Below are 20,292 nucleotides of genomic sequence, written 5' to 3' on the forward strand. Positions count from 1 at the left end.
AGGCTGGAACAGACTTGCACATAAGAACTAGACAACCCACTCCTGATGCTGTCTCTTATTTGGCAAGGCTACTTGTCACAGTACTCACCCTGCTCTAACTTCTTCAATGTCTGGAACAAGATTGAGAAATTCATTTTTTCCTGCTCGGGCCAAATAGGGTGTCTCCACAGTTGGGACGATCTGAAACTGTTCAAATTCTTGGCAGGGACTAGAGGCACGAGAATTGGCTTCTGGGGTCCTTACAGAGGAAGAAAGGAGTAAGAAGCATTCAGGAAGGTCAAAGCACCTGTGGACATCACCCTACCAGGACACAGTGCCTCTGCTTAAGTACCAGGGCAAACATCAGCTTCAGAGTTCAGTTAAGACAAGCTGGTGTCAGAATGGTAATTCTCAATTCTACTTTATGTTTTCCTTGCAAAAGGACACTGGGGGCCACTGAGTCACAGTCTCGCCTGCTATTCTATGAACATAAGCATCTGAATATGAAATCTATGCCCTTGTGAGTTCCTTTCAGTTTCACAGCCAGACCTGAGGCAGTGGTTCTCAAAATACAGCCCCTGACTGACAGCAGCAGCATTCTCTGGGATTGGTAGACTTCACAATCAGAAACTCAGGGAGGCGCCTGGCCACTGTACTGTAGCAAGTTTCCAGGGGTTTTTAGTAAGTCCGCTATCTTGGGAAATAGTAAAGAAAGTGAACAATGAGAAGAGAAACATCTAGGTTCCTAGGCCCACAGGAGCAGAGTGGTGATCGGCCATTCTTTAGGTCTCTGTTCTGGTTGTGTTAGGGACCTCCTAGAACAGCTTAATCTGATGATCTTTCTGATTCTAAAAGTCCATTTTGCAAACTTTACTATTTTTTTTTTTTGTGTGTGTGTGTGTGTGTGTATGTATGTATGTTTGTGTGTGTGTGTGTGTGTATGAGCTCATGCTTGTGGAGGCCAGATATCAACACTGGATGCCTTTCTCTACCATTCTTTACTTAATTTTTAAAAGTTTTAATCTTTTATATAATGTCTGTAAGTTGAGAGTTTTATACCTATATACAATGTATTTTGATCGTCTCCACCTCTCTACTTCCCCCAGCTCCCTCTGACTCACCAACACATGCCCCTTCCAACTTCATGGTAATAATCCACTGAGTTCAGTTAGGTATTTGCATAGGTGTGGGCCATCTAGAAGGGCAAGAGCAGCCTACTAGTGGCCACACACCTATGGCTCTCTCCCAGCAGCCATTAGTTGCCAACAGTTCCTCAGCTAGGCAAGGGACCTTGTGAGCCCCACCCTATCCATGGGAGGACTGTGACTGGCTCCATTGTGTGTAGGCCTTGGTAGGTGACCACAGCTGCTGTTGATTAATGAGTTGCAAAGGCCATGTGTCATCCAGAAGCAGCATTTCACAGTATTCTTTCCCATCTCCCAGTTCTTAAATTCCATCTGTTCCCTCTTTTGTTATGTTCCCTGAGCTTTGGAAATGGTATTTTTGGACAGGGTCTCTCACTGAATCTAGAACTCAACAACTTTAGCTAGGCTAACTGGCCAGCAAACCCCCAGGATCCACCTGTCTCTGCCTCCTCAGCACTGGGATTATAGGCACGTTCCACTGAAGATGCTTTTCACATGGGTGCTGGGGATCTGAACTCAGGTTCCCAGGCTTGTACGGCAAGACCTTTACTGTAAGAGCTATCTCCCCAGTCCTCCATGTTTTATCATTTCTTCAGCTGGGATGCAGCTTTCATTTAGTTGGTGTGTTTAATTAGCTTTTCCTTTCTTAGTGGCACATATAACAATTTCATACAGCTAATAACATTCGAAATTTATTTATTTATTATTTGTTTTGTTTTTTTCAATACAGGGTTTCTTTGTATAGCCCTGGCCATCTGTAACTCACTCTGTAGACCAGGCTGGCCTCAAACTCAGAGATCTGCCTGCCTCTGCCTCCTGAGTGCTGGAATTAAAGGCACTCACCACCACCACTGGCCCTAAATTTAGTAAGATTTAATGAAAAAAGTGCCCACACATTTCTGAGTGGTCTGTAATAGGATAGTGATGCCTTACTGAGAACCAGAACTACAGCAAAGCTGGTTTTGCTTTCCTTATGTCTGTGAAATCTGAGTACTTACTTCTGATCTATTGAGTTGCTCCTTGAGTCCACCAGAGAGGGGCATGTGGAGGAGGGGGTGAGGGTAGAACTGCTAAAGCTGGACACAGAGGGATCCCGTCCAATTGGAGAGATAGCAGACAGCTAGAAACAAGGACATGACCAGTGAGATTCAGCAGCAAAACATCAGAGCTCAACAACTTTAGCTAGATTAACTGACCAGCAAGCCCCCAGGATCCACCTGTCTCTGCCTCCTCAGCACTGGGATTATAGGCACGTTCCACTGAAAACGCTTTTCACATGGGTGCTGGGGATCTGAACTCAGGTTCTCTTGTATGGGAAGAACTTTGCCTCTGCCGTAGAGAACAGCAGAAGTTGTCCAAGACAACCAGTGCCTCCTTTTTATTAAGCTGATTCAAAAGTCTTTAAAGAAGACAAGCCTCAGCTGGGTGTGGGGGAACAAACTTTAATCCCAGCACTCAGGAGGCAGAGGCAGACTGATCTCTGAGTTTGAGGCCAGCCTGGTCTACAGAATGAATTTCAGGACAGCCAGGGCTACACAGAGATACCCTGACTCAAAAAATGAAAAACCAAGCCAAGCAAACAAACAAAGACGACAAACCTCTACACACAATTTACTGTTAGTAGATGATGCACCCTTGGCTCTAGCCCCAGAGTGGGGAGAAAAAGAAGGAGGGGGAGATGAAGGAAGGAGAAAAGAGAATAAGAAACGTCTTTCATCACTAATTCTCCTTGCTATTAAACAGCCTTATGCACATAAACATCATGCACCTATAGCATGCATACATTGTTCTAAGCACATGGCAGAATTCCTGCTCTCATGAAGCATACATTATTTGATCAAGAAGGGAGACAGACTTTTTTGTTTTGTTTTCTTTTGTTTGAGACACATTTCTCTGTGTAGCTCTGGCTGTCCTGGAACTCACTCTGTAGACCAGCCTGGCCTCAAGTTCCAGAGTAGCCAGAGTTACATAGTGAAACCTTGTCTCAAAAAAATCACAATAAATAAGTAAATAAAAATTAGAAGTGCCAGACAGTGGGGCCAGAGACATGACTCAGTGGTTAAGAGCACTGGTTGCTCTTACAGAGGACTTGTGTTCGATTCCTAGTACCCACAAAGTGGTTCACAACTATCTGTGACTCCAGTTCCTAGGGATCCAACACTTTTTCTGACCACCACCGGTGCCAGGCACAAATGCAGTGCACAGAGCTACATGCATGCAAAATGCCCATAAATATCAAATTAAAACAAAAACGAAAAACAAGAGTTTCAGAGAGCTGCTAGCTTGCTATGTGGGCTGAAAGAGGCCCATTCCCAAGAAGACAATGCTGGAACAAAAACCAGAAGAAATGATGGATATAAACATTGGAAAGTCTAGAAGAAAGTATGTGAAGTCTACAAAGACCCAGGCAAGGAAAGGCCAAACAGTCAAGCTGATTACGACACAAGCACTCTCAAGTGCCATCACTCTCTGCCGAAAGCCCTGAGCTTGGTGCTGCCAGTAGCCTTATAACTTTTTTAAAAAATTTATTTATTTTTATCTTATGTGCATTGGGTGTTTGCCTACATGTATGTCTGTGTGAGGGGATCAGATCTTGGAGTTACAGACAGTTGTGAGCTGCCATGTGGGTGCTGGGAATTGAACTCGGGTCCTTTGGAAGAGCAGTCCATGCTTTTAACTGCTGAGCCATCTCTCCGGTCTTTGCCTTATGACTTTTGTGTCATACAAAAGCATACCACTTCCTACATCACATTCAGTGACTCAGGAAAAAAAAAAAATTTCCTGTGTGACGGTGACCCTAAGCATCATAGAGGGAGACCGCCATCTTCAGAAGTCAGAACTCTGACTGTATAAAATCAGAAGACATACCAGAGAATAATGTTATATACCTTCAAACACAATCTATAACCAACACTGGTCCTAAAAGCACAAAAGCTGTGACAGGAAATTTGGACAGCTGGAAACAGTCATCACCATGACAGTGAAAAACAACAGTCTTAGTATGCTCACCTTACAGTCACTGATGCTGCCATGTACCTGGTTGAATTCTCGGTTGAAAGTGTGGGTGAGAAGCTGCAGGCACTAAAAAAGAAAGACAGAAGGTGAATTAGTTAAAATTGACCATAAAACTCCAACGGCTAAATGAACGCCTGTATTCAAGGAGAACTAACATGTCCAACACCTATGCTAGAGCTCAAATGTTGCCTTAGAATAACTAAGAATATGCTGAGGAAAACCAGGATATATCTAGTTAAGGCCATAAAAAACAAATGGATTTAAACAACCACTCTTCCCCTCCCCCCCCAAGACAGGGTACTGTGGAATAATCCTCTTGTACACTGTAAAGATTTATCACTGGAATTGGTTTAATAAAACACTGATTGGCCAGTAGCCAGGCAGGAAGTGTAGGCAGGGTGACCAAACTAAGGAAGAGAGTCACCAGCCAGATTCAGGGGAAGCAAGATGAGAATGTCATATTGAGAAAAGGTACCAAGCCACGTGGTTAAACACAGACAAGAATTATTAGTTAATTTAAGTGTAAGAACTAGTGAATAATAAGCTTGAGCTACTGGCCGAGCATTTATAGTTAATATAAGCTTCCTGTGTGGCAATTTGGGAAGAGGCTGCTGGGTATTTGGGACTTGCTGGCAGGTCAGAAACTTCTACCTACAACAGGGTTTCTCTCTGAAACCACCCTGGCTGCCCTGGAACTAACTCTGTAGACCACGATGGCTTTGAACTCCCAGAGATTCACTTGCCTCTGCCTCTTGAGTGCTGGGATTAATGGCATGTGCTACCACCTAAGCAATCATTCTTCATACAACCAAAGCAAATCACTAAATATCATAGTTTAGAAGTGCTTAGGAGCACAGTGGCCCATAACAGCAGAGGTAGGCAGATGTCTGTGAATTCAAGGTCAGTTGGTCTACATAGGAAGTTCTAGGCCAGCTAGTACTATATAATAGAAAGACTGCCTCAAAAAAAAAAAAAAAAAAAAAAAAAGGAAAAGGAGGAGAAGGAGGAGGAGGAGGAAGTAGTAGTGGTAGTAATAGCAGTAGCAGTAGTAGTGCTGCTTAGGAATATAGCAGCAGGACCAGGCATGGCAATATATCTCTCTAATTCCAGCACTGAGCAGACAGAGCCAGGAGTTCAAAGCTAGCTTGATCTACATAACCAGTTCCAGATCAGCCAAGGCAATACAGGAAAGACTCTGTTTCAGAAAACCCAAAAGAATGAACATCCCTTTAATTCTGAATTCAATAAAAGACATGGACATGGGTTGGGAATAGAGCTTAATAGTAGTATCTGCCTAGCATATATGAGGATCTAAGTTCAATTCCCCACACTAGAAAAACAAAAAACAAAAGCATAACATTTCCGGTTTCCTAAACCCTCTAGAAGACCACTTACTTAACTACTAAGGCAAGACAGACAAAAATCATGTCAGTTTTCTATTTCCTCTGTCACCAACTCCTGAGCAACTACACACCCAGGAGTCACCCTCAACACCCTCTGCCTTCTCCCACCTAGCCAGAACCCCTTCCTCATGTTCTTAAAGGCTTCATCTTTCCTTCTGGGATCACTGTCACAAGGACCTCTTCTGCAGTTTCACAAAGCTATCCTTTTTATTTCACTGAAGAAAACTTGGACTGTTTTACTGTTGTTTAATTGAATGGATTTTCTGTAGTACTTAAGGTCAAACTCAGGGCAGCGCTCATGCTGGGTAAGTGCTCTACCACTGAGTTATATGCCATTATTCCTATTAAAGAATTTCTAAATCCTGTTTAAAAAAACATAGAAACAAATACCATTGAAAATATTTACAGCACTCCCAGGACCCACTGCAAAGTCCTGGATGCCCCACATAGGACCCACCCCATTCCTGTCCCTCTACCACGAGTTCCTTACTAACATGTACTTCCAAGGACAGTTCACAATGACGCCACATCTATAAGACACACCACTGTGATATGCTTGTTACCCAGTCTCAAGCTTAAGGGCAAGAATTTATCCTTATTATTTCTACATTCAGTGTTAGTGTCTTCCAAGAAAATGGCTGAAAATGAAAGAACACAGAGACGATCTTAGTCCCCCCTGGTGGTGGGGACTTTAAGCAAAAAAGAAGGGACTCCCTACCTTTGTAGCCAGTTCTTTCTCTCGGTCTACTAGGCTCTCGATGTCTGCTGAGTCATAGCCGCTGCTCTCACTCGGTGTGATGGCACTTTCAAAGGTGGTGGTTGAGATCTGAGAAGACATACTGGTCGAGGTACTAAGGGTCCCACTGCTGAGGCTGGGGGACAATGAGTCACTCAGAGACTTGGGTATGCTGTCACCAAGTCTCTCCCGAAGCAGCAAGAAGTGGCGTGTTTTTTCCACCTGAGAATATGAACATCATTATCTAAGCTTATTAAGTGTTTTAATAGGCAAATCATTATGCTTTCATCATCACAGAAAACCAACAGTTAGCGGAGGTCCTGAGAGAAGGCAGGAGTAGGACTGAGTGGCTGCTATCCTCCCTGAGTCTTCCATACCTCATGCAGCAGCTCCAGCTTCTCCAGCTCCCACTGGTGCTCCAGGATAAGGCTGTCTCCACGAGGTCGCCAGCCTGCTAGGTTCTCTTCTCCCCGCACATATGCCACAGACGTATCCAAGACTTTTCTCCTCCGCCTCTGCATGCCTAACAAGAAGAAACATATCGTTTTTGTTTTTTTATACCCCCAGACAAAAATCCAATTTCAATTTAGGTCAAAACAAATGATTAACTCTTATATATATTTACACAGCAAACTAAATTTGGCCTTAAAATCTATGAGATTTTATTAACAAAATCGATGTTGGGAATAGTGGCACTCTAGCAGGTAATCTTTGTGAGTTTGAGGTCAGCATGGTCTACACACTGAGTTCCTTGACAGTCAGGGTTAAAAAAGAGAAAGAAAGCCAGGTGGTTGTAGCACACAGCTTTAATCCTAGCTCTTGGGAGGTAGAAGCAGGTGGATCTCTGAGTTCGAGGCCAGCCTGGTCTATTACAAAGTAAGTTCCAGGACAGCCAGGACTACACAGAGAAATCCTGTCGAGAGAGAGAGAGAGAGAGAGAGAGAGAGAGAGAGAGAGAGAGAGAGAGAGAGAGAGAGAGAGAGAGAGAAGAGAGAGAGAGAGAGAGAAATAAATCCATGACATTCTCCCAAAACTATTCTCCGAACTTGTTAGTATGGGCCCTGCACATACTAAACAAACACTCTACTATTATTAACCTGTCCCAGCCCTTACTACGAACCTCTGATGATTTCCCAGGTAAAGCTGATGTTGTTACAAGCCCAGTAATGCAAGGCTGACAAACGATCTTTGCTAAGGTAGTGTAGTAAGCAGCTGTGAGTTTTCTGAAAAGCTAGGCGTGGTGGCTCAGAACCTGTGACCCTGGCACTTGGAAGGCAAGAGGACTGCTCTAAGTTGCAGGTCTGCCTAAACAAAACCTGATCTCAAGAAAAGCTTTCTAAGCCAAAGTTATTCTAATTCTCAAAAAGTTTATTCACAGCCTCGCATATCTTGTTGGACACCATTTTCATAATGACATTATATATCATAAATCTTGTACTTATGTATCTTACCCACGCCCCAAAACTGGTTTGTAAAATACAGAGTTTCTAAAAGACATGACTAAGACTCCGATTTTTAAATAATACTCTTGAAGCATATGGTATGGTAAGAGCTTACCTGGACTACCAGTATCTGCCATTTTGCATAAGCTCAGTTCATAAATTCCAGTAACTCGGTTGCTATGTGAAAATAAAGTAGAGCAGCTGCTGAGTTTCTTGTAGCACAAAAGTAGGGAAACCTAGATCTGCTTACTTAGGAAAAGCAGGGCTTCTCAAGGGCCACAGTTCCACACTTAGATACACACACTGCCTTTGTTCATTTTTACTTACTGTGAGTGCATGTGTGGTTGAAGGACAGCTTGGGGAGTAGTTTTCTGCTGCCATCGTGTGAGTTCTAGGGCTCAGACTCAGGTTTCAGGCTAGATGGCAGGCCCCTTCACCCCTGAGCCACCTTTCTCGTCCTAGCTACGACACTGCTTATTTTTATCAGTAACTGTTAGTTTGTTTACTTGTCTTTTCTTAAGAGGAGCTTATTTTCATTTTAATCTGTTATTTCAATAGGATGAAAAGAATAGGATAAACTAGAAAATTCACAACATAAATGAGGAAATGAAAAACTTCTTTTCGTGACACGAGAGAAGACAGGAAAATGTCTGACTGGAATGAAATGATCAACAATTCAGGACACTGTGAACAGAAAGGGATTTTCAAACTTTCATTGTTAATTCTTATTTTATTCATTAAGCTGGGTGGTGATATTCATGTATCTATGCCATATATTCTCAAATGTATTTTTATGCCTTAAATATGTACAATAACTTTTTTAAAAAGATTTATTTACTTATTATTTACTTATGTATACAGTGTCCTGTCTGTATGCATGCATGCATGCCAGAAGAGGGCACCAGATCTTATTACAGATAGCTGGGAGCCACCATGTGGTTGCTGGGAATTGAATTCAGGACCTCTAGAAGATCATCTCTTCAGCCCCTGTATAATAACTCTTACAAAGATGAAAATATCAATGGCAATCTGTTAAAAATATGATTAATAGTGACAATTAGTCCTTGCAAGTATTTACTATACAACATTCTCCTTTCCTTCATCAACTCACACATTCATTAACATTTATTACACACCACCATGTGAGTCACTGCATCTTAGGTATCAGTCACTCAATTGGTTTATAGATTATTAACTTGCAGCAGCAGACAGGGTACCTAAGGGCTGTTGTTTCTTTCTGTTGGACTGGGCAAAGACCTGGAAACTAAACTTGTTTCAAAAACTTACGAGTCTGGTGACTTTGAGTAACCACTACCAAAGAGGCTTCGCAGAGAACGTGGCGGTGAGATCTTAGCATCTCGGGAATAGAAGACCATGCACACATCCTTGGTGATGACGGCTGGCTGGATGCAATGATCCAACTGCAAACAGACAAGATAAGGTGCTAAATGAAGGCAGACAGAGCACCTGTGATAAGAGGCTGTACAGTAGCAACTTGGAAAGCTGGTTCCAGCCGTGGAGATAGGTAGGCTTCTGTTTCACCAATGATTTCAAAAGCCTCTCAACAGATAGTAATGGAAGGTCAGGAGCCTTCATGATGAACACGTTTCTTTTCCTTTAAGGGAAAATGCTATCATTATACACCGTTTAAAAAGGAAGAAACGGGGACACAGAGAGAGCTTCTAAGGACACAGGGGCTGTAAATGACAGCACAAGGATTAGAACTCAGGCTCAGATCAGGATGGTGTTGCAAGCCTGTAATCCCAGTACCTGGGATGTGGAAACAGAAGCACCAAGTCACCTTCAGCTACAGAGTGAGTTTGAGGCAAACCTTGGCTACATGAGACTCTGCCTCAAAAAATAAAATTAACAACAGAAGAACTCAGGCTTGTTCCAAGACTTAGAACTATTAGTTTCTGGTACGCTCAGGAAAGCATGGTATGAAACTGTCTTAACTGGTGATTGGGTTCCTGAAGCTTAAATAATTAAAAAAGTTGTTATCTTTTGACTAAAAAGAGCCCTGGAAAAGAATCTAAAACAATCAGAACAGTTACAATCAAATAAAGTAAATCAAATAAACAATTTAAGGATATGGAGAGAAAAGGAATGAAAAATACGTTGAAATTTTGCTGACCGCTCCCTGTCACTGCCCACTTCTCAGGGCCTGCTCAAGTTCTGGGTCCCTTACCTCCAGATAAGCGGATAAGGTCATGTAGATCTTTTCTCCGTAAGGTGTCACTCGGTTCAGAAGGAGGGAGTTATGTAGGGAGCTGTCCCATACAGCCTCAAAACGGTAGAAGGTCCTGAGGTCAGAAAGACAATGTGTCAACCAAAAGCAGCTGACGTTAGGGAAGCAGAGGGATTTCTGGTGTCAGGGATCCTAAGGAATCCTATGTCAACCCCTGTGCTCTCTGTTAATCACTCTTTTAACAAGGAAGGAACCTTGGCAGGTGCCCATCATCATTTAGGGACACTTAGTTGTGCACCCCATCATAGTTTTTGATAAAGGTTTTGCCTATAAACATGAAAACAGCAACAGCACTGTCAGGAATGGTAGCACATGGCTGCATCCCAACACTCAGGCAGTCAGGACTGCTGAAGTTTGAGGCTAGCTTGGTCTAAATACCAAGTTCCAAGCTGGCCAGGACACAGCACAAAACTCATTCTCAAACAAAACCAGCCCCACCACCAACACAAACTGTGAGAGCATTCAAAAGAATTAAGAAGAATGTGGACAGAATCTGGAAGAAAAAGACCAAGTGAGCCACCCTGTGTGTTTTAGTAACAAGATAAGAAGTAAGGACTCAGGAACTGTCAGCTTCAGTCCTCACATCCCCGGAGATCTAAAGTTCACAGACAATTCTGCTGATGCTCAGAAACACTGTAGCTGGGATGCTAAAGGTGGGAACAGGCAGAATTAAATTATGGAGAATGTTATTTCAATGAATCAACACAAATTGAGCTATCAATAGGACAGAGTAATTTTACAACACCAGAGGCAGTTAATTATTCTTCATTCCTTCTGAACCTGTCTGAAAACCAACCGTGAATTTAAAAATTAATCATAAGCTGAAGTTAGCAGACATCCACAGACTAGTTTGTTAAGTTCTTCAAGTATTAATTTTTCCTACTGGCAGACATGACAGACAGGTGACACCGGTGGAGCTACAGGTGAATTCCAAGTTCTGGACCATTTCCTTCTTAGAACGACGACGACGACGACGACGACGACGACGACGACACTTCATGGGGAGATGCCTCACCACACTAGCTTTCCAGCAGAACAGAGCTCACCTGGATCACACAGAGTGTTTCCAGTCCCTGCTCCTGCAGTCCCGTTCTTCCTTACACCTTCTAAACGGTGACTCAGTCACTGGTTCTGCTTTCCCAGATTTCCAATGACAGTCAACAGGCATACCTTCTATCTAAGCACACCCCATGCATCTTCCTCCAGAAAACATGAGCAGAGAACTTTCTGGAAGTGAAGTCCCTAACCACACCCCATCTTTCCAGTGCCCAGGTTTGAGGTGTGGCCACTCCCCTCTGTAGCTGTTCTTACTCAGTTCTTTTCTAGAATGTGACTGTTTCTCAATGTCGAGTTTGGGAAGCAGTAAGTGTGGGTCAAGAAAATTCTCTGTACAGATTCAGAAGGCATATAGATAGCAACAATTAATGAGAGAGTCATCAAGTAACCCAAAGTGTAACAAAAATGCCAAACAGAGGAAGCCTTTTTCATGGCTTACAGATTCAGCAGAAAACCTTCATGCACTCAAAATTCTGTTTAAAGTAAAATCTTTATTTCAATTTGGTTTAAGAAACATTCTCATAATGGGAGATGATATTCAGCAAAAGAACTCCACCACACTGAGAGTTGTTCTTTTATTCTGTCCCTACTTGTCAAGGTGTCTTGGGTGGGATGGCACCCCTGTCAGCTGGCAGGGATGGGGACACACATACTGAAGTAAAGAAGGCGCTATGACAGATTTCTATCACTTGTCTCCTGTCCTTGTGCTTATTTACTCAGTCCCAAACCCTCACCCAGCTCCACCTAGGCCACGCCTGAGACTTCCTGACATTCTTCCAGTTGAAGCAATATGTGCAGCCAAAATATTGCTCTTTTCATACTTCATTTTCAAGTTAAGACTTCACTTAATCTAAAGCAAAAATTTTACTAGCACAAACCTGGCTGAGACAAAGGGGAATTTTGTTTCTAATTAAAAAAAAATCTTTATTTATTTTGAGACAGTGTCTCACTATTTAGAGCTGGATGGCTTGGAACTCTATACAGACCAGACTTGCTTCAAACTCACAGAGATCTGTCTGCCTCTGCCTCCTCAGTGCTGTGCTACCATGCATGGCAATACCAACTTCTTAAATTATGGTTACACTTCATGGTGTGTGTGTGTGTGGGGGGGGTGTCACAGAGGAGAGTCAGGTGGGACTATTCTCCTGCCAATGACACACACCCTGTTGAGTTCACTGGAAGAATCTCTATGTGAACAGATGATATCCAGACTAAGATCTAAACTCATTATACTCATTCATCTGCCAAGTAACAGTCTGGACCACTTTTTCATGTGTTGTTGGAACACAGTCTAGGAATGGAGTTGTGTGAGGAGAATTCTGAGTGTTTGTGAAAAAACTCCAAGAAAACAAGACAAGAGTCTTGTGACCTCAGTTTCCTCAGAACACAGAACTGTCCTTGGAATGTGTTTTTGTGCCCTCCCAGGTGAAGCAGTAGGAGTGAGCTCACTTCAGATTATTCATTACAGCTGGCTGTTGTTATCTGTTTATCAGCCTCTATGGAAAAACATGTTTTTGCCATGTGCAGCTTTGTCCTTGTGATTGTACACTTTCCGAATTCAACTCCTCTTAACCCTCGAATATAAATTGTCTGATACTCTCAATAAAGTTGGCTATTGCATGAGACTTTAATCCACCTCATTTTTAGGCTATATTCTCCCAGGTTCCACCACCTTTAAAGTGGCAAACAATGTATCATCATTTTCTTCAGTTTTCTTTCCTAAATCAAGTAAAAGAAATAGGAAAACACTTCACTATCAAGAATTTTTTCAGCCAGGCGGTGGTGGCACACGCCTTTAATTCCAGCACTCGGGAGGCAGAGCCAGGCGGATCTCTGTGAGTTCGAGGCCAGCCTGGGCTACCAAGTGAGTTCCAGGAAAGGCGCAAAGCTACACAGAGAAACCCTGTCTTGAAAAACCAAGAATTTTTTCTAGTCTAAAAGGACCTTTTTCCCCCCATTCCCAATTTTTTCTATCCCCCTAAAAGAAAAATGTGTTAAGACATACAAATAAAAAAGAAATGTTTTAAAATACATGAGGTCACATGTTGTGGCACACACCTTTAACCCTGACACCTGGGAAACAGGCAAGAGGATCTCTGTGAGTTTAAGTCCAGCCTGGTCTATACAGTGAAACTCTGTCTTTAAGGAAAAAAAAAAAAAAACAAAACAAAACATAAGATAATAAACAAACAAACTAACAGACTAACATTTCTTCTTACAGACTCAACCACCCAAATAGCCAGTTTGGTCTGTGTGGTGGGCACAGAACAAAACAAAGAAAATGAGTGGGATCTGCAAAGCTGCAGAGCAACAGACCTTTCCATCTTTTGAGAGTGGTGAGGGTGTGGAGATGGGGAAGGAAAGGGGGAATGTCAGAGAACAAAGCCTGAAATTTCATATGAAATGTGAAATATTCTATTTTAGGATATAGAAAAGGACAACTTGAAGAAGCATTTAAAAATCAGTGAATGGAATGAGAAAATAATTTAGAGCATTAGGTCATTTGAGAAGTCACACATGAAACTGTACCCACATCAGTAGAACCTAAGGCACCAGTGGTATTCTTAGGTTGCAAAATAAGGTCTTGCTCTGTTCTAGGTACAGCTTAGGTTTACACAGGGACTAAATCACTGAATCAAAACAGCAACCAACACAACATAGGACAGAAAGCATCCTGGTAATCTAGAGTCTCTATGTGCAAAAGAGCAACACAAAGTACCTAGGAATATCCTTATCAAGAGAGAGCCTGCAAAAACAGAAAAGGCTTTCATTAGTCTGATGACCAGAGAGAGAGACAGAGAGAGAGAGACAGACAGAGACAGAGAGAGACAGAGAGACAGAGGGGGGAGGGAGAGAGAACAAATATAGAGAGATAGAAGCACAGAAAAAAGTTTTTTTTTAAAAAAGGCAAAATATGCTAACAAGCAAACTAAATTCCAGTGCACAAATAATGAACAGAGAACTCTGGGACACAATCTGACAAGGGACTTAGAGTAACATGGACCCTTCTCTTGAGACTTCATTAAGAAAAAGGACGGACATGCAAGGGGATATGGAGATCAGATCTATTAATCACTCCCCATGGGGACCTTGTACTGGATATGGTAAGACACTGCTGATGAGCTAACAGAAAACCAAGGCAAGTGGTTAACACAATTGTAGGTGTAGGAAGAAAGGGAATCGAGACCTTGTCAATTATTCTTTACTATCATGTATAAGATGATAAAGAAAAAGCCCTTAAGACACATATATGGTACTAGCAATCTATGCATTCAACTTAAACACTAGCCCTTACATAAGTAGAACATAAGTCCTCTTAGTTCAACTCACTTAGCAACTCACCACACTAACCTATGAGCCTGCAATGGTTAAAACTGTGTCAACTGAGCAGGCTTAGAATCGTTCTCGGAGACAAACCTGTAGGCCTGTGTGTGTGTGTGTGTGTGTGTGTGTGTGTGTGTGTGTGTGTGGAGAGAGAGAGAGAGAGAGAGAGAGAGAGAGAGAGAGAGAGAGAGAGAGCACTTGTCTAGATCAGTTAACCGAGGTGGGATAAGTCTCCCTAAAGGAGAGCTGTGCCATCCCATGGCCGGGGTTCCAGACTGAATCCACAGAAGAGAGTGAGCTCAGTGGTCATCACTCTGCTTCCTGACTGCAATGCCATGGGCCCAGCTGCCTCAGGCTCCTGCTGCCTCACCATGACAACCACATTCCAGAACTGCAACAAATCCTTCCCTCCTGAAGTTGCTGTTGCCAGGGGTTTTGCCACAGCGACAAGATAAGTAACTCATACAGCTCTCCATCTCCCTAAGAGATAAAAAGGAATATTCCAAACTAGAGAGGTATCTCATATGTCTAGGGTATGGAACTGGGGTCACAGACAGTTCTGAGCTGCTATGTGGGTCTGAGAACCCAGTCTGAGTCCTCTTGAAGAGCAGCCAGTGCTCTTAACTGCTGAGCTATTTCTCCAGCCCCCTCAAATCTCTCTATGCCAGCTATGTTTATTATTATAACCATTTAAATTTAATTAAACAGTAGGCATATCAATCAAATACGAAGGTAAAAAGAACTTTCTGTGAAGACCAATTTAAATTATTTTTTTTCTAAAGTGAAAATTCTGAATGATTTAATTTAGGTGTTAAATTTAGGTGAGATTTTTTTTTCTTTTAATTTAAGACAGGCTTTCACTATGTGGCCCACAATGGCTTCTGACTTTAAATCCCTCTTCCTCTCAGCTTCCAGTTCTTGTTTCACCAACTAGAAAATTACATGTTATAAGTATGTTTTTTTTTTTTTTACAAGAAAGAATCAGAATTCCAACAAATGATCCCATAATTAAATAAAAGACTTCAACCTATAGCAGGAGCTTGATAAATGAATGTGTACACACAAAGCTTCAGTTAATACAAAGAATGTTCAGGCTGGTGAGATAGCCAGCATACGAAGCTCAGCAGCTTGCCACTAAACATGATGACCCGAGTTCACTTTCCAGGACTCACATGGTGGAATGAGAAAACTGTCTCCAGCAAGTTGTCCTTTGACTTCCATATGTACACACCCTCAGACAGGTACACAAAATAAAATGTAAAAGAAAAAGCTCAAAATGTCTCTCTTTCATTTAAGTAAGCATTTCTAAACTTCTATTATACAAAGCTTGCTGCTTCTAACAAAGTCAAATTCACTTCATATAGGACTGACTTGCTGCTGCCATGGGTCAGAGGACTTTTCAAGGTTATGTCCAGCACAAACACCATCTACTTAGCAGCCACAGGAAATTTAACCCATTTTTCAAAGTTCCAAAGTTATAGTGATGAATGCCAGATGAACACTGGCTATAAATGCCTGGCAGGAGAGAAAGTCATGTGGTGTCTGTGCTGACTTCAGAGACATGGTGTTGCTATGGTCTGCCTAGGAAGAGGCAGCGCTACCTTCTTCCCAGACACAACACCCCTTCATACCCACTCCTTTCCATAGGCCCTGCCTACTCTCCTTACATGCAGAAAGGCAAACACAAGTCTGTTTTTCTTTCCCTATGCAAAACTGTAATAAAAGGAAAAATTAACCCTGGCCCAAGCCTTTTCATTCTGTCTCTGCCTCCTGTCTCACCCTTGCCCCATTCCAACACACACATGCGCAAGATTTCCAGGGCAGAAAGCAGCACAGAGAATTAATTGCTTACTGCAAGGGCAGTGTCCTCAGCCCACAGTTGATGTGCATGGGCTCCTGGTTCCCAGCCCTTCCAGCTTCAGGAGGTGGATTCTCTGAGACAACAACCTAACCTTCTTCCTGGCCCAGGTGAGTCAGGCACCCCAGAGACTTAGCCCCAGGCTAACATGGAAAGGTGGGCTATGTGCTTTCCGCACTGCTCATCACACTTAAAAGAAAATTTATGGAGAATTTAGTTTAAAGTTAAAAATAAAACTGATAGGAGTCACTGTTGTAAATAATAGCTCATAGTAGCCGGGCGGCAGTGGTATGCCTTTAATCCCAGCACTCAGGAGGCAGAGCCAAGAGGATCTCTGTGAGTTCAAGGCCAGGCTGGTCTACAGAGCAAGATTCAAGACAGGCACCAAAAATACACAGAAAAACCCTGTCTCAGAAAAAAAAATAGTTCATATTAAATCATCAACTTTAGGGCTGGGCAGTGGTGGCATAAGCCTTTAATCCCAGCACTTGGGAGGCAGAGTTAGGCAGACCTCCAAGTTAGAGGCCAGCCTGGTTTACAGAGTGAGTTCCAGGACAGCTGGAGCTACACAGAGAAACCCTGTCTCAAAAAATCACGAGAGAGAGAGAGAGAGAGAGAGAGAGAGAGAGAGAGAGAGAGAGAGAGAGGCAGAGAGAGAGACAGAGACAGACAGACAGACAGACAGACAGACACACACACACACACACACAGAGAGAGAGAGAGAGAGAGAGAGAGAGAGAGAGAGAGAGAGAGAGAGAGAGAGAGAGAGAATGAGACTTTTTAGGCACCAGGTTGGGCAAGAGAAGAAACAGATTTTTATTTTAAGATTTATTTTTTACTATTTTAAATTATGTGTATGTGCATGTTAGTATAGGTAATCACAGAAGCCAGAGGCATTGGATCGCCCTGGAGCTGGAATTATAGACTGTTCTGAGTCACGTGATATGGGTGCTGGGAACCAAACTTGGGTCCTCTGCAAGAGCACTAAGTCCTTTTAAACAATGAGTCATCTTTCAAGCTCTGGAAACAGAATTTCTTTTTGCTTTTAATTTAATTAATTAATTAATTAGAGACAAAGTCTCTCTATGTAGTCCTGGCTGTTCTGAAGCTTGCTATTAGACCAGGCTGGCCTTGAACTCATAGAGATCCTCTAGTCTCTGACTCCCAGGACTGGGATTAAAGGTGTTCACCACCATGCCTATTGCCTAAAACAGAATTTTTGAAGAAGGGAATTCCTATCTTCATTGGCACTGAAGTTGTCAGAAATAGGAAATCTCATGGGAGTCCATCAACAAGCACCAGGCTGACACTTCTGTGTCCCATGGTTATCTTACCTGCTGGAGTTGTGGGAAGACTTCAGGGACTTAGCAGAGATGATGTTTAGGGAAAGGATAGCATCAACAGCAGCTTCATCTACCTCAGGTTTATTCCTAATCCGACCTAAAAAAAAGGGATAAAGAAACCAGAAGATGAGCATATTAAAAACAAGACATAATTCTGTTAAATCAAAAGGTCTGGTGACACAGTCCTATAATCTTAGCTACGTAGCAGAAGGATCACAAGTTCAAGGCCAGCCTGGGCAACTTAGTGACATCCTGTCTTTTAAAAAAAAAAGATAGAAGGAGCTAGTTTAGTGGCAGAACATGTGCAAGACCCTAAGTTCAATCTTAGGTACCATATCTCAGTGGAGAATATTTGCCTAGATGCTCTCTCTCCCTCTGTTTGTTTCTGTCTCCCTCTCTCTCACACACACATTCTTTCTTTTTTTTTGAGACAGGTTTCTCTGTGTAGTCCTGGCTATCCTCTGTTGTCCTGCCTCCCAAGTTCTGGCATTAAAGGCCTGTGCCACCACTGCCCGACCACACACACTTTTCAATCTCTGTAATTAGGTGCTTAGAGATCATTTGAATAAGTCTAGGATCCTACATGATTTCCCAAGGTTGTCTCATTTTGTTTTACTATGCCAGGATGGAGGCCAGAGCTTTTCATATCTTAGGTAAGGACTCTACCACCAAACCATGGCACTGATTTATCTAATTATTTTATATCCAACTAACTGCACATTCAGAATGAGCAGAGATTTCTTCATGATCTTCTCATAACTTCTAGCTCAGATCCATACTCATAGTTAATAGTAGGACGGCATACTAATGGAAACTAGGAAAAGGAGTTTCTTTCTTTTTTTCTTTTCTATTTGCAGTAGAAGGGATTAAACTGAGGACTTTGCATCTACTAGGCAATCACTCTACTCCTCAGCCACAACACCAGCACTCAAAAGAGCTTGAAACTCAAGGCCTTTCTTTTCTCTACTCTGTGTTCTCCACATTTCTATACCTCCCCTGCACTCTTCACAGAATGATGACATTTCTTAAAAGCCAGGTTGTCCTCGGCTAACGGAACATACTTACCTACCACCAGTTCACGAACATCTTTCCAGTGGAGCTCACTGCCCTTCTCATGGATAATAGTCACTGTGATCCGTCGCTGGATGCCCTAGGAAATGGAACAAGATTACAATTAGAAGACTGTGTTAGAAACTGAACAAGGCAGTTGCTGATCTGGTTTTAAGAGATGCCTTGTAGGGCACAGTGTTTCACACCTGTAATCATAGCATGAAGGTTGAGGCAAGAGGAATTCATGCATCCTGAGAGTGAGACAGAGAAAGAAAGAGTGGCAGGGGTGGAGGTGGGACAGACATAAAGACAGACACACACAAGAGGTGGGGGAGACAGAGACAGACCAAGAGATTGATTGATTGAGACCCTGTGATATGCTCTAGGGAGGTGGTTCTCAATCTGTGGGTCTCAACCCCTTTGTGGGTTGCATATGAGGTATCCTAAATATCAAATATTTACATTATGATTTACAGCAGTAGCAAAATTATAGTTACGAAGTAGAAACAAAATAATTTTATGGTTCTGGGTCACCCAACATGAGGCACTGTATTAAAGAGTCCCAGCATTAGGAACGTTGAGAACCACTGCTCTAGGGTAAGAACTCCAATACAACATGGATGGAAATCTGGACAACAAGTCATTTTGAGCAATGGCTGATTTTTTTTTTTTTTTTTTTTTTTTTTTTTGGAGACAAGGTTATGTTGTGTAGCTCTGGCTGTCCTAGAACTCACTTTACAAACTAGGCTGGCCTCAAACTCAGAGATCTGCCTGCTTCTGCTTCCCAAGTGCCGGCATTAAAGGCTTGAACCACCACCATGCGCAACCTGGTTAAAGATTTTTTTTTTTTTTTTTTTTTGGTTTTTTTTGAGACAGGGTTTCTCTGTGTAGCTTTGCGCCTTTCCTGGAACTCACTTGGTAGCCAGGCTGGCTCGAACTTGGTAGCCCAGGCTGGCCTCGAACTCACAGAGATCCGCCTGCCTCTGCCTCCCGAGTGCTGGAATTAAAGGCGTGCGCCACCACCGCCCGGCTTTGGTTAAAGTTTTTTAAAAGATGGGATCTTACCAGGCGGCGGCGGTGGTGGTGGTGGTGGTGGTGGTGGTGGTGGTGGTGGTGGTGCACGCCTTTAATCCCAGCACTCGGGAAGCAGAGCCAGGTGGATCTCTGTGAGTTCGAGGCCAGCCTGGGCTACCAAGTGAGTCCCAGGAAAGGCGCAAAGCTACACAGAGAAACCCTGTCTCGAAAAAAAAAAAAACAACAACAAAAAAAAAAGATGGGATCTTGTTATTTAGCTCAAACTGGACAGGAACTTACTAAGAAGCCAAGACTGTTCTTGAATTCATAATACCTCCTAAATGCTGGTATTACAAAAGTGTAGTAGTATACTAGGCTTTGAATGTAATTTAACCAAATGAGTAGGATCTATTTAAAAAGTGTATTTTTAATCCTTTCAAACTTTGATCATCTACCCCCATGAAGAACTTCTGGCTGGGCTGGGTGGCACATGCCTGTAATCTTAGGACTGGGAAGGTTGAGGCAGGAGGATCTCTAAGTTCAAAGACCTGGTATGGAATAATCTTTTTGTACACTGTGTCAATGTGTCACTCAGACTGGTTTAATTAAAAAGCTGAATGGCCAATAGCTAGGCAGGATTTTAGGCAGAGAGGATGCTGGGAAGAAGGGCGGAGAGGCA

At 42.6% G+C, this 20,292-nt stretch overlaps 1 protein-coding gene across 10 annotated transcripts in view; it reads right to left on the reverse strand.

The window, feature by feature from the left end:
* Window positions 1-20,292, reverse strand: part of Kif1b (kinesin family member 1B) — a 140,726-nt gene that overhangs the window by 5,617 nt on the left and 114,817 nt on the right. For all 10 annotated transcript variants that reach the window (XM_028893597.2, XM_028893595.2, XM_028893592.2 and 7 more), the window contains 10 exons: window positions 18,615-18,699; window positions 17,541-17,646; window positions 9,909-10,023; window positions 9,008-9,141; window positions 7,836-7,897; window positions 6,656-6,801; window positions 6,261-6,500; window positions 4,134-4,205; window positions 2,123-2,244; window positions 89-238 (listed from right to left, as the gene is read on the reverse strand). In XM_028893597.2, the coding sequence (XP_028749430.1) occupies window positions 89-238; window positions 2,123-2,244; window positions 4,134-4,205; window positions 6,261-6,500; window positions 6,656-6,801; window positions 7,836-7,897; window positions 9,008-9,141; window positions 9,909-10,023; window positions 17,541-17,646; window positions 18,615-18,699 (1,232 nt within the window). The remainder of the gene's footprint in view (window positions 1-88; window positions 239-2,122; window positions 2,245-4,133; window positions 4,206-6,260; window positions 6,501-6,655; window positions 6,802-7,835; window positions 7,898-9,007; window positions 9,142-9,908; window positions 10,024-17,540; window positions 17,647-18,614; window positions 18,700-20,292) is intronic.

The sequence above is a fragment of the Peromyscus leucopus genome, chromosome 2 (genome assembly GCF_004664715.2).
Source record: "Peromyscus leucopus breed LL Stock chromosome 2, UCI_PerLeu_2.1, whole genome shotgun sequence".
Taxonomy (NCBI): domain Eukaryota; kingdom Metazoa; phylum Chordata; class Mammalia; order Rodentia; family Cricetidae; genus Peromyscus; species Peromyscus leucopus.